This window comes from Silurus meridionalis, chromosome 29 (assembly GCF_014805685.1).
Source record: "Silurus meridionalis isolate SWU-2019-XX chromosome 29, ASM1480568v1, whole genome shotgun sequence".
In the NCBI taxonomy this organism is placed as follows: domain Eukaryota; kingdom Metazoa; phylum Chordata; class Actinopteri; order Siluriformes; family Siluridae; genus Silurus; species Silurus meridionalis.
Window position 1 is genome coordinate 10,781,158 of NC_060912.1, and position 15,101 is coordinate 10,796,258.

A 15,101-nucleotide genomic window follows, 5' to 3' on the forward strand; every position below is an offset into this window, starting at 1 on the left:
TTAGCATGTTGGAACAGGTTTGGGTCTCCAAGTGAAGAGAAACAGGGTGAACAGGGTGATTTTTTGGAAAAGCACAGATTTAATTATTATATATAGTCTATAAAATATGTACTTTTTTGCTTCCTTCTGACTTTTAACTGCTGGTAAACGGATAACAGGAGCAGGATGATGATGATGATGATGATGGGCTTCCATTTCTCAATCGTTATATTGGATACAGGGTATTTAATTTGGGGTTCTTTTGAAGAGAAAAAAGGTTTTCACTGTCTCGAAACGTAAGAGCACCACAAGGAACAGTCGGAGGTTTGACGATAGGTCGGGGAAGGCCACGTGTTCTCAGAGAGAAAAACCCATCAAGGATCCTCATTGTGCTTCACGTTCCTCTGAGATCATTCCTCCTTTGAGTTGTGTACGAATCGAACCTTTCTTATAATTACACAGTACTGAAACGCATTTTCGATTTTTCTTCACGACATCGTGGTGAGGAACAGTTTAGTTTCGTGCTCAAGCTTTCAATTTTTTAACTCGTAGAGACGATCGTAAAATCAGGCGACGACGAGTCATGTGACATGTAGCACTAAATTCCTTCGCTGTAGTGTACTGATGATTTTAAAGTTTTTATTTCTAAATATTATGTGTATATTTGTGTTCGTAGTAAAAGTATTGTGTAATGTCTGAACTCATCATGGACAATAAAGAAGACTTTACAATAACCGAATTTGCTCCTGGATCTGCTTTGTGATTGGCTGTTGCCAACTGCATGACACGTGTATTTCCTACTTCAGACTCACTCACACACACACACACACACACACACACACACACACACAGAACACTTGTGAGAATGTTCATTTCTCTATAGTCTGTGTTTCGTTAGTATTCCACGAGTGAGACCGGTTACATAACAAACAGCCTCACCCCCGAAAGCAGGGTTACATAATACAAGTGTGCAAGAGAGAGAGAGAGAGAGAGAGGGAGAGGGAGGGGGGGGATTCACAAGCTGATAAAAAAAGAATAAAGGAGAAACAGGAGGGAAGAAAAGGAAAAAAAGAAAGTAGAGCGAGGTGAGGGGAGTGTTGGAAGAGAGGGATGATATCAAACAAGGAACTGAAGAGAGGTTGAGAGAAAAATAGAGAGGTAAAAAAGGGGTGAAAGGGAGAAAAGAGAGGAGAGATGGAGAGTTGGGATGAGAGGAGAACAAGTGGAGAGATTGAGGGATGGGGAAAGATGATAGAAGAGATGAATGAGTGGAAAATGGGAGAACAGGACAGGAGATTGGATGAGATGGATGGTAAGAGAGAAATGCGAGGAGAGATGGGAGGAAAGAAGAAGATGGAGGGATGACGGAAACAGTGCATGGAAGAAGGGAGGTCGGGTGAAGAGGTAAAAAGATGGAGGAAGGAAAAGACGAGAGGAGAAATAACTGGATGAGAGTGAGGTGTGTGCCTGGATGTGAGGAAGAGGGATATTATTACACAGAGTGAGGTGAAGGAGTGATGGGAGCGAGGGATTATTGCCCGGATGACAGAAAAGAAGAAATAAATAGCGAGAGGATGATAGAGATGAAGAGTGGAGGATAAAAGTGCAGTAAAGGTTTATGGGACCTGAGGAGGTGGATGAGAGAGGGGTGAAGGACAAATCCGGCCATCCATATGTGCTCACACACACACACACACACACACACACACACACACACACACACACACAGGGCAGCTCCTATAGCCCATAAAACACACACTGCAGCCATACACATTCGCTCTTCTTCCACTGACCTCCATTTTGTTCTCCTTCATTTCTCAGTGGTTCTGTCTCAGATTGTCTCACTGTACACTTCACTCCTCACTATCTAGTGCCTCAGTATCATGCGTCTCGTCCCAAATTCATATATTACACTACCCCAAAATTATAAAAGTGTTCTTGCAGACTGGCTGGTGTGTGTGTGTGTGTGTGTGTGTGTGTGTGTGTGTGGTGTTAGGGGTTTCAAAGTCAAAACAATAAATTATTCAGTGTCATATCTAAAGACCTTTTCCCAAGAACATTTTTGTGACCTGGCTGTAAATCTTCTTCTAGCTGGGTTTCGACTCTGTGTGTGTGTGTGTGTGTGTGTGTGTGTGTGTGTGTGTGTGTGTGTGTAGACTACACTTTTTTTAATCCCCAAAAGTCCACCCTGCACAGATCTGTGGAGCATCAGATTCCTCACCCGGTTCTTTCTCAGCAATGTCACAAACATCTACCAGTTACCGAATACCTAGATAACATATTCCTATCTAGCATGCTAATCAGCATACTCCGCACCTGTTCTACTCTGAATGGTCAAAAAGCGTAACTTAATTGTCTTTAACAGCAGCTTTGATACTATTTTGATTGCTGGAACTATCTGCAAAAATTCATACGGATAGTTTTTCCAGGTTGCGTTATACAGTACAAGAGCGGCCTCTAGAGGCGAATCACTGACACCACGTGCTGTTTATTTGAAGCATCTTTTTACGTTTTTTATTAAATGTGTTTATGTATTTTTCATTTTCCTCATTATTTATTGATATAGTTATTCATATCTTTGCACATTTGAATGATTCAGTACTTTTTTTTTTTTTGACAATTTTATTGTAATAAATAAATAAATACATTTAAATAACCATAGGTTGATTAATCAGTTATCGGTAAGAAAGATCCAACCTAGCTATCGGTATCGGTAAAAACCAGTATCGGTCGACCTATAGTTTCTATAGCAACAGCTCGTCAGATGCGGGTGTAATCATTATTGTATCGTTTTCAGGTTGAGAAGAAATCTCCATGACAAACAATTTTGCCGTAATGACAATAAAGAAAGATTCGTGACAGGGATTAGAGTTCCTATCTACTAAATGTTAACATTGAATTTACGTATAAACGAATAAAAAAAACTGTTTTTCATTCAATAAACCGAAGTAGTTTAAGTGGAAGAAATGACACACTGCAGAACATGGTGTAATACAGGAAGAAAATCAGCACCGGTGTAACAGTAACATCACACATCTGATTATTTTCCAATATATTTCAGTTACAGGGTGTAATATCATGTACCTGAGGAAGGAAAGAAAGAAAAAATGTTGCTAAAATGACACTAAAACTATTAAACAACCAGGATGCTTTTGTGTTTTACATATATTTTACTACAAAGGGGTTTTTTTTGCAAAGGAAAATGGAATTCAGTAATAAAAATCGCTGAAAAACGAGCTACGGAAAGCTTTAAAGGCAAAAGACAAGAATCTTGGAATGAAGAAAAAAAAAAGTCTCTCAGACATACAGTAGGTCTCATATACGCTATACATCCAAAAGTATTGGAACACCTGACTTTTCCAGCCATATGTGGTTCTTCTGCAGCATGTTACCACAAAACTGGAGAGACACAATTCTACCCAATCAAACATCCCAGACCCCAGGCCTCCTCATCTCACCTCCGTAACCACCTGACTTTACTAACACGCTTGTGTTTGAATTTAGAATTTAAAAAAGATTACTAAAACCTTCCACTAAAATGGAGTTTATGTAACCTAACTTGTCAGCCAAATGCAAATTTGTCAGCAATGACGTCTCGAGATCTCAAACCCTTAACATAGAATATTAATAATAATAATAATAATAAAAAATCTTAACATTTTCCAGTTATGGCTCTATTGCTTCATCTCTCAGGTCAGGGGCTGAAAGGTAGAACGAGCACAAGCTCTCACGCCCACGTGTGCTGCAAGAAAACATTTGCGTAAACCTCTGAAGAATGTAAATAATCCTCAAATGCAAATATTTAACTAGAAGTTGCCTACGATGGCCACGCCCATGATGGCCACGCCCCCTCTGCTCTCTGACGGTGGCACGCTTGGATCAGGACGTTCTACAGCACAGGCGGTCGATCCTTCCTTCAGTTAGAGACATTAGAGACAAACACACACACACACACGAGCAGGACGTCCAGCTTTCTCTCCACAAAGAAAGACAGGTGGAATGACTGCAGGGTTTCTGATCGCGTATTACGGAAAAGCAGCGATCTACCGCCACTCTTGGCCAACAGTCAGATCCCAGGCCAGCGCCATGCTGTTTTAGCAGCTTCCTATGTTCGGAAATGTTCACCATCTCAGTCTGAGACTGCAGAAAATATATACATGACCAAAAGTATTGGAACACCTGACCTTTCCACCCTTATGTGCTTCAATAAACATAATTGGAGGCAAACAAATTGTATCAACGTAGCTTGAAATTTTCTCTTCACTTGATGTTCCAGCAACATGAAGATCTGCTTCATAAGTGTGTGAAAGATCTCCTGATAGAGCTCCAACCCTATTTAGGATGAATATGAACGCTGACTGCACCCCAGGCCTCCTCACCTTCTCGCTGTGGCTGAATGAATCTCACACAAATCTCCACACATTCTAGTGGAACATCTTCCCAGAAGACTGGAGCTACAACAGCAAATGGGGATTAAATGTGGAATGGGATGTTTATAAAGAAGAACCAATCTCAAGGTCGGGTGTCCACAAACTTTTGGCCATATTATTCATTTAGTAAGACTAACTAAAACAGCATGGAGTTACGGAAATCCCGCTTCAGGTAACGAGCTAATACGGGCTGGGATAGCATGTCGCCTGGATTGGTGCGGGAGATGGTCTGCTTTGGGGCACTTGTTGCAGACCGAAGAGCAGTGCTCATGGAGCGTAGATTAAAATTAGCCGTAGCCTCTGATGTGCTAACAGCAACATTGCTACAGACGCATGTAGCGCTAGGCTTTAAAAAAAAACCTACATCACGCATGACGGCCGTTAAATAAAGTGTAATACATCTCAATGCCGGTTAAATGAGCATCGGTTAGTTGCTGCACAACAATCACAAACTGAGAAATGTTGACAATTTTTCAAGAAATCCAGCATGGCGCTAAAGCTCATAATCGTGTTGAACTGAACATAGTGTGAGGCGAGTGGTGAAAAACTATTGTGCAGCTGAGGAAGAGATTTGGCTGTAGGTTGCCCACTTAATTAAAAGTTAAATATCATGCTGGTATTTTGTAGTTATTTTTCCCATTTGCTAAAAAATAAAATGAAACTCGGCCCTGGCGAAAGGGTTGGAAAGAGAGACGTAAAGAGATGTAGAGAGAAAATAAATACATTTCTTTCTACATTCGGACACATTAGCAGCCAGTCTGTTGAATCATTCCACCAGATCTAGATTATCCTGCCGAGATCTCATGTCAAACCGGCTTTAGTTGGCGCGTACCATCTTAGAAAAGCCGGTCATTAGACAGTTGAATTTGTTTTGAGGGTGGAAGAGGCTTTGCAGTGAGGATTTAAAAATAAAGAACTAAACGCTCAGCTTTGCGTGATGTAACAAGAGAGAAAGCAGCTGTAAAAGGGTTTAGCAGTCTGGGACAAGCAACCTTACGTCAGATTCCATCCAACATCTGGCCTGAACGTCAAGGCGAAACCAGAACACAAGACCTTCTACTCAGTGAGACTTTACATTATAATGAGGAAGGTGCTTTATTGGAATAGCTGATAGGATTTGGCAGCTGGACTCTGACCAGCTGGGAGCGATGACGGGACCAGGCACCAGCCCAAAATTATTATTCTTATGAGTCTGGAGAGCTTCTACGGCTATGGTTTATGCAAATGGGACACTGACTGAATTTTGAGTATGCAAACTGGTCGATAAATCCGGTTTAAACCAGCCAGCTGCCATTATTCAAATCCTAATTAGCCTAAAAAAATGTTTTTATTTTATTTTTTATTTTTATACAGTCTCACACAATTTCCATACATAAGGTACAATCCACAACAAATTTGTTAAACACACTTTATTCGTTTCATCTTGCATATTATATGAAATGTACTTCTATATTTTTTATATATATAGAGATCATTAATTATAGTCATTTCTGAAAAAATAACCTCAGCACATAAGAAACTAAATAAAGGATATCTCAACATAAGAAATATATATACACAGGTCATTGTTTATACTGTATATAATATCTTACAAACGCTTTTTAGATTCTCTCTTGGAAAAAAAATGCACAGGAAGAAAAAAAAATGGAAACAAAAACGTAAATAAATTACAAACGAATAAAAAAATACATCGTTTCAAAACCACTCGTAATCGAACCTCTGGACCTTCTCGACTTGCAAAAAATAAACGAAACCACTCGAATATGGTGGTCGTGAAATGGGCTGGACTTTGAGGGATGCTGTGAAGGACAGTTCGGTTGGTAGATCTTTAGATAAGTCTCCAGAAATCGGATTAAAATCAACCTCCTCCATGACTGAATGAGTGTGGATCAATGGACTCTGTTGAAAGGTCAAAGATTTTTGTGACTAATGTGTGAAAGGCTAAATGAAAACATCGATGAGGATAAAGAGAAATCGGTCGACATCGTCTTAGAAAAATCTGTCGCATTCATAGTTCCAAACCAAAGTCCAACCTCTGAAGGGCACCAAGCTTAGCAATCCAACTGCCATGGTTTGAGCTACTGCTGAAGCTTATAGCTGCCCATACACCCATTTCTATCCTTCCATCCTCTCCATTCATCAGTCGTGAGTCTTTCTGCTATACCCAGTCCTGCCTTCTTACCTTCACGCATTGCTAGCTCTGCATTCCTACAGGAGAACATCACCACAATCACAACCACTACATTAACAGTCATCTCGCCATCTGCCTATAACTACAACCTCACCATATTATGGCTTTTTGAAAATTAGAACTTAGTCTTCCTGAAGCAGTTTCACAGCTTTAAAGCATTTCTTCATTTTTGACTTCTCCTGATACGAAACTAGTCCCAATACCCCTAGTGTGCATCGTGTCCTGACTTGCATTGCTCTCCTGAACCACAGTATAAAAAAAATATATAAAATAAAAACAAAAAAGGTGCAGGTTGCCACAAAAAATAAATAAAATCCCCACAGTGACGCTTGGCAGAATTTAGTCCCAACCTCACTGAACAAAATCTTCTCAATATGATTAAACAGATTCCTAAACCTCAACAAGCTCATGCTGCTCAGCCAGGTCACAGAACTACAGCTTTAGTGAGGAACACCCAGGTTGAATTAACATTTAATGCAAAACATCTGTGCAGTAAAAGGTTGGTCATTTCCCATTGATTTTGGATGGAAAATGAAATGAATAACCCTTGAATACAAACAAATCTATAGAGGGAAAAGTTGACTTAACTTATTTGTATGCGGGGGTCACAATTTGGAAAGGAAATAAATTCCAGAAGACATCTTTGAAACATTTCTAAACACTTAGTTGGCCAATACTACAGGTTGAAAAGCTTGACTGGAGTACTGTAGGTTGTAGCCCCCAGCCCCTCCATGAAAGACATTCTACTGTTTCCTCCAATGATACCCATAGCATGGCCTGGTGGTGGGTTAGAAAAGGGATCAAAGGTGGCATGGGGGTGAGGAGCAGGGCCTGGAAGTGGAGGTGCCTGGAAGGGATCGGTGTGGGCCAGGTGTGGAGCCTCGGCTTCAAAACAAAGAGGCCCCTGGGACGCAGGGTAGACAAACTCTTTGGCATTGGGGGAGAGCTGGCTGGAGACTGGACCAGCTAGGGAGTGCATGGACAGGGATAGGGGCTTGTGCTTCACCAGTCCAGGTGGCGAAATGGTGGACATGGCAGTTGGGGAACAGCTCAGCATTCGCTGCTGTGGAGTACCGACAGTGCCGGATCCACCAACCACCACGCCGGATCCAATACATTTCTTCATCTTGGTGGAACCAAACTTGGTGGCAGCAAAGCTGGCTGTGGTGAAGGTGATTGGTTGTGGAACAGGACGCGAGCTGGGTTGGGCAGCTGGATGAGGGTAGGCCATCCCTATACTTGGTGGAGATGGAGAGGAGGTGTCCGAGTGCACAGTGGGATCTGTCGGAGTGCTGGAGCCTGCGTAGCTGAACAGACCTTGACAGAGCGGCGTGGGTGAATTCGAGAGCGACGGAAGCACGACCGGTGAGGCCTGGCCGCCAATGGGCACAAAGACCTGAGCATCTGGATTAAAGCCCAAATTCTTTCCATCCTCCAGCTCAATGTCTCCTTTGCAAAGCCCTCCTATATGTTCCGATACTTCAGCTTTATTCCCCAAACCTGGTGGGTCCTCCATGTAGAGAACTTTCACGGCCCCTTTCTCACCAATCTGATAGGACACTTCATATGGGTCGATCCAGATGCTGAGCTCTGAAGGGACATTGGCACGAACTTCCTCCATGTCCAGTCCACTCCTCCTAGCTGCCAAGTCCACCACAGGGTCCCCAGGGACTCCGAGATGAAGGCAGCGGAAGGCAGAACCACGTAAAGGAGCCTCTGGATACCAGTGACCTTCGAAGCGGGACACCAGGATGCGTTCCAGCTCCTCTCCGAAAAGGTCTGCTCGCCGTCGTGGAAGCTTGTTGTACAAGTAGGACACTATGAAGTTAAGTGCGACTTTTACCTCTAAATGCATGGCTGAAGCGACAATTAAAGGGTTCAGAACACGACGTTTGCGTCCTGTAATTCTCTAGGGGTTCTGCATCTCTTGTAAAAAGATGGAAAAGGGAGTAAAAATCCTTTTCAGTGGTGTTTTTATAAAAAAAAAAAAAAAAAAAAACAATAAACCAATTGTTTCAGAGTAGAATGTCCAGGCGTGATCAGTCCAGACACAAAGACCCTCCTTCTTCGATCTAAAAAGGATGCAAGAAAATACCATTCAGTCACACATACACGATATATACAGTATACAAATCTGTGTGCATTTTAAACTAAGCTATGGCTGAGGCAGCAATCTAGGCGTATCTCAAATCCCTCATCAAGTCCTGATGAGCACATCAAAATCAAGAGTAAACGAGAGCAACACAGAAGGCAAGACATTGCTAATTCAAGTCCCCAGTACCTGTAATCATGCTAATCGTGTACTTGAAAATCTTCATAGCGGAAAACGCAGAATAATATCCTTTTTCAGTAGAATTTCTTTTTAGGAAATGGCACAATTTACAGTATCGATTTACAGTACCAAGACAGAAGACACAGAAGACTTAGCAAGCTAGTCATGGCCTAATTTAAATCAAACCTAGTGCACAACATCCTAATCCGATTTTTGTCACTTTTGTCTTGTACGCTGATCAGGCATAACATTTTGAGCAGTGAAGTGAAGAACATTATCTCATCATGGCACCTGTAATGGGCAAGTGAAAGGATTTTGAGCGAGTTTGACAAATTGTGATGTCTAGACGACTGGGTCTGAGTATCCCCAAAACTGCAGCTCTTGTGAGATGTTCCTGGTCTGCAGTGGTCAGAATCTATCGAAAGTGCTCCAAGGAAGGAACAGTGGTGAACCAAGTATCATTGATGCACGTGGGGTGCGAAGGCTGGACCGTGTGGTCCGATCCAACAGACGAGATCCTGTAGCTCATACTGCTGAAGAAGTTCATGCTCGACAGGTCACGACTGTTAGCAGCTCAAGGGGACCGACACGACATTGGGCAGGTGACGACATGTTTAAACTCATCTGAAGGTCCAATAAAATGCTTTGCCTATTGCTTCTGTGAAAGCACAAAAGTTTGCGCACCTGCACACAAATTACAAATGATGGTTCCGTTTCAGCATTAATGGCGTAACCCCCCCTATTTTTTCCTAATACCATGCCAGCTCATATGGCTATATTCATGGCTAAAGCCAGGTTTAGTTATAAAAATATAAAACTAAGTGTAACTTTTTCAAAAAAACTATTCGAGTCCAACAAAATCAGTTTAATAGACATTGGATTCTGCCAGGATGGATGGACATTTTCATGCTGAAATTAACGTCCATGTTTGAAGGAGTTGTCCCATGATGCTCCAAAAGCACTAACTCAATACAAATCAGGCTGAATTGTGTAGCAGTTTTAAAAAATGAACATTGAAAAAAAAATGGAAAAAAAAAAAAAAAAAAAAAAACAGTATGAGGAAGGAACCTTGAGAAGAACCAGACTCTAAAAGGAAACCCATCCTCATCAAACTCTATCAGTTCCATCACTGTTGTATTATTCAGAGACTGACACTAAAATGCAGAAGTGTTTGTATAAACTGCAGTCCTGAGCCCATTGTAGCAGACCATTGATATTACAGTCCAAATCCATCCACAAAGTTCTTGAGTTGCTCAGGAACTTGACACTTCACACCCAATATTAGAATACAAAAGTTCCTATCTACAAGAAACCTTTAAAAAAAAAATGGTGAAAAAAGTGAAAGATGTTTCTCCAACAGATTTCAAAGTGGTTCTGTATTTCTTATGTAACTCTGCAGAGTTTATAGGAGCTGGTTACACTGTAGGCTATTTTTTACTGGATAGCAGACGGAAACATGGCCTGGGTCTAAAACTGCTCCCCATCTCCTACATAGTGCACTATATATGGAGTCTGCCATTCTGTAGTGTCTGAATCCTGAGTGAAAAATTGTATCCCCTACATTCGCTCACTCACTTGTACCAACAATGCAGTCTGGTTCATCCAAACGTCCTACATCTTCAAATAGAGATGGCTCCACGTGCCCAGCCTAAAGATCCATGACGTTACAGAGCATTGAGGATGGATTGGGAATGTAATTAAAACAGTCTACCATTGTGGCTAAGTACAACAGTTTGCATGAACAGTTGTGCATTTAAATGTCCACCACTGAATAGTACAACAACAGTGATTGTGATGAGGATGTGTTCCTTTCTGATGCTGGTTCCTCTCAGATTTCATTCCTCATACCTTCTCAGGGAAATTTTCCATTGCCGCAGTCAGCACTGACTTGCTCGTTAGGGATAAACTTAAGAAACAAACTTATAGGCACTAAACTTGTACATTCGAACTTCATTATTTCTGTAAAGCTGCTTTGGGACGATGTCTGTTGTTAAAACCGTTCTACAATTAAAGACAAATTAAATCTTTATATCAAACGTGATAAAAGTAACCTCGTTTATAGGAGACACTGCAGATGTTAGTAAAGGGTGGGTGTCACGTCCGTGACTATCTCTCCTCTCTGAAACAGGATCTTCACACCAGAGTCCCAATTTGTTCACTCATTTTTATTTTCGTACTTTCTAGTGAACGATTTCAGATGCAGAAAACTTAAAACAATTCAAATATTTGAATTGTCAAGTTATATGGAAAATGGGTCAGGAGCTGGTAAAGATTGGGTTAGTATTTGGGATGACTATGCTAGGTTTTTGTTTATATATATATATATATTGATTTATTCCAAAAACATAATACTTTTACAGAAGTTACAGATAAAACAATGCTGTGACCTGCTTTGTTGTTTCTATTACATTACTAATGACATTTACTGTATTTTCTTTTCGCTACATTTTTATTTTTTTAATAAACAAACAATGCTAGTCGCCTGATCAAGATGGCCGCTTAGTGTTAAAACTACGGCTCCCAGGCACCCCCGCTCCGTGACGTCATAACCGCGCGTCTCCGCCTTATCAAAACAGACCGGGCGAATGGTGCTAGCTGATAATATCTTTAAGACGAGGCACAATATTTAAGGCGGTATATCTTGTAAAAATGTGCGTGTCTATTTTTCTAGAAAAAGACACGCTTTTATACCGTTTCAGACCGGAAATACGCGAAGGTAAGGTCATGGAGACTTAGCAGGCTAATGTCGCAGGTTGATGTGGTCACTAATTGGCTTTGGAAAGCGGTCATTAAGGCTGATGTTAGCGTTTATTTTCCTGGAGGAAAAATCTGAGGTATTAAAATAGAAGATGGCGTGGGCTGGTTACCTCGATTAGGACATGTACATTAAAAAGCCCACAGTCGAATACAATACGATGTGTATTTGCTGAAATACAATGTCAATGTTTATAGCATCCTGGTGATATTTATTGAAAAGCCATAAATAAGATCGTTTTAGTAGAGAAACAGTTTTACTTCTCAATGTCACTCAATGTCATGCGATGCAAAAATCTGCCATTCCATGAAAACACCAAGTGAATGAGATCCACACAAGCACGACCTGTTTTGGTCCTGATCTTCTGCACTATCATCAACCCCAGCTTTCCTTCTACCTCCTGAGATGTTCCTGAGATGTTCCCTCAGCACTAAAATCATCCTGCTTTCTTTCTTCCAAACTATTTTCATGCAAAATGAAGGCAAAGTGTGTGGGAGGCTCAGGGCTGCTATTCAGTGTCCATCAGCAGGTGTTTGGTTTGCATTAGGCTTTTGTTTATCCAGCTGGGATCCACACACACACACACACACACACACACACACACGTCTAAAATGCAATCCCTAGTAAAACACCCAGGGTTTTCAATTTCACAGGATGAGCAGATTACGCCATGAGATTTCCACCAAGATGGATTTTAACATCCAGGACATTTTTTTTTTTTAAACAAAAGAAGAGTCACATTGGGGAAATCCTGGGATCTAAACAACCTCCATGGGATCTAAACGAACAATAAACTGCCAAAAATCCCACACCATGCCTTCCAGGAAATACATGCATATAAAACTGACAAGGATCTACATTTCAAGAGATCATAATAATAATAATAATAATAATAATAATAATAATAATAATAATAATAATGCACAATGTCTGGCTGCTTTCTGATCCATAAATAAAGCTGGTAGAAAATACACCCCTGTAAAACCCAGTAAAATGGACGACAGACCTGAAACCAATCATTCAACACTGAAAAACACACATTTAAAGAATAAACAGGACACACATCTAATCATCATGCAGATCAGACATATCAGATATTAGAAATAATATCAGATCTCCAGCGTACTTACCTGTGGTTTATTATTATTATTATGATATTATGATTATTATTATTATAATGAGGATGCTGATGAAGATTATTATTTATTCTATATTTCCTGTGAAAGACGGTTTGGAAACACGATGCTGGAGATTTGTTGTTTTTAATCCTGAACCCGTATTAAACCCTGTAGATATAAAAGGATAAAAATCTATGAATGAGTGATTACAAAGCGCCTTCTGTCCAGACGCCGCCGCCGCCGCACTTCATCCTACAGCGGCTCCGGAAACTTTACTGTTTGTCAACCTCGCGCATTTATACCGAGCACGTTCCGGGACACGCCCCCTATCGGTGACGAGTAGGAGCCGGAACTACTTCCTGGCCCTATTGTGTGTGTGTGTGTGTGTGTGTGTGTGTGTAAAAATAATAAACTAAGAAATACAGTGTATATATACAGTACAGACCAAAAGTTTATATATATTTTATATACAGTACAGACCAAAAGTTTGGACACACCTTCTCATTCAAAGAGTTTTCTTTATTTTCATGACTATGAAAATTGTAGATTCACACTGAAGGCATCAAAACTATGAATGAACACATGTGGAATTATATATGGAATTATATACATAACAAAAAAGTGTGAAACAACTGAAAAATGTCATATTCTAGGTTCTTCAAAGTAGCCACCTTTTGCTTTGATTACTGCTTTGCACACTCTTGGCATTCTCTTGATGAGCTTCAAGAGGTAGTCACCTGAAATGGTCTTCCAACAGTCTTGAAGGAGTTCCCCGAGAGATGCTTGGCACTTGTTGGCCCTTTTGCCTTCACTCTGCGGTCCAGCTCACCCCTAAACCATCTCGATTGGGTTCAGGTCCGGTGACTGTGGAGGCCAGGTCATCTGGCGCAGCACCCCATCACTCTCCTTCTTGGTCAAATAGCCCTTGATGCCTTCAGTGTGACTCTACAATTTTCATAGTCATGAAAATAAAGAAAACTCTTTGAATGAGAAGGTGTGTCCAAACTTTTGGTCTGTACTGTATATACACACTGTATTTCTTACTTTATCATTTTCTTTTATATAATACTTTTTTATAAAACAATTTTTATTATTAAACATTTTATTATTTAGTTTTTACATCTGTAAAGCACCAGCACACCATGACCAATAATAATAATAATAATAATAATAATAATAATAATAATAATAATAATAATAATAATAATAAAAGAGGAAAAAGTAGAAGAGGAGGAAGAAGAAGAGAAGAAGAAGAAGAAGTTGAAGGAGAAGAAGAAGTTAAAGAAGAAGAGGAAGCTGTGCATTATGGTTTTTATTTATTATAATGTGTGTATATAAAATGTGTGTGGTGTTATAATTTTAAAATAAATTATTATTATTAAATATTATTATAATTATTATTATAATTATTATTATTATTAAATATTATTATAATAATTATTATTATTAATTATTATTATTATTATTAAATATTATTATTATTATTATTATTATTATTATTATTATTATTATTATTCACCTTTGTACTTATTTGATGGATATCAACAGCTGCCTCACCTATGGTACAGTCAATGCCTTTAATTATTACTTTATTATTATATTTATTATAAAATAGTTTTAGTTTTGAAGCTATTTTTATAACACCACTGTGAAAACTTCCTTCCACATGCAACCCATAATACCAATAAATATGATGTTTTTATTATATTATATTATATTATATTATATTATATTATATTATATTATATTATATTATATATCGTATTATATTATAATATGTAATATTAGATTAGATTAGATTAGATTAGATTAGATTGGTTGCTCCTAGTTGACATGGCGATCTGATATTTCTGTTGGAGAGGCTGTGCTTTGGTGTGCGAAGCTAAAAATAAGAGCTGTGATGGCAACAGGACTTCTATTGGACAGTAAAAAGGAAGAGGCAGCTTTAACTGGACAAGTGTGTGAGCAGTCAGACTGCAGAGTAAAAGCCTGAGTGGAAAAGTGCATCATGGGTAGTGTAGTTTGTGCTCGTGATCTAAACTGGGTTCGGAAACTGTTTGCAGTCAGGGGATCTTTAAATATAAAAAACTAAAATATCATATTATTATTGAGATATTTTTACATAATTGTATTCGTTATTTAAAAGTGTGCACTAAAATTCTAGTTATTTCTTTTTCTCCCTGAATTGTAGGATTACGGATTAAAGGATTAAGGATTAAAGCAGTAGATTTGTGATCAGTGTGATTTCCACTCTTTACCATTGCACAAAAACGCTGCTTTGAGAAGCAAAATGTACCTTCATCAACACAAAGTTCATTTCGAGGTGTTTTTTGGTTTTTAAAAAAAGCTTTGATAA

General features: G+C 39.5%; 1 protein-coding gene across 1 annotated transcript; it reads right to left on the bottom strand.

The window, feature by feature from the left end:
* Positions 1–5,731: 5,731 nt before the first annotated feature.
* On the bottom strand, positions 5,732–13,023 carry LOC124382181 (protein Tob2). Its single transcript, XM_046844328.1, has 2 exons — positions 12,758–13,023; positions 5,732–8,672 (listed from the first exon to the last, which is right to left on the bottom strand). Exon 2 carries the CDS (start codon positions 8,453–8,455, stop codon positions 7,277–7,279), a length of 1,179 nt encoding a protein of 392 aa, XP_046700284.1. The 5' UTR covers positions 8,456–8,672; positions 12,758–13,023; the 3' UTR covers positions 5,732–7,276.
* Between the last annotated feature and the right edge of the window lie 2,078 nt (positions 13,024–15,101).

What these genes read in the sequence shown, in the direction of transcription:
- LOC124382181 (XM_046844328.1), bottom strand. Translation starts at nt 8,455, where the DNA reads ATGCATTTAGAGGTAAAAGTCGCACTTAACTTCATAGTGTCCTACTTG.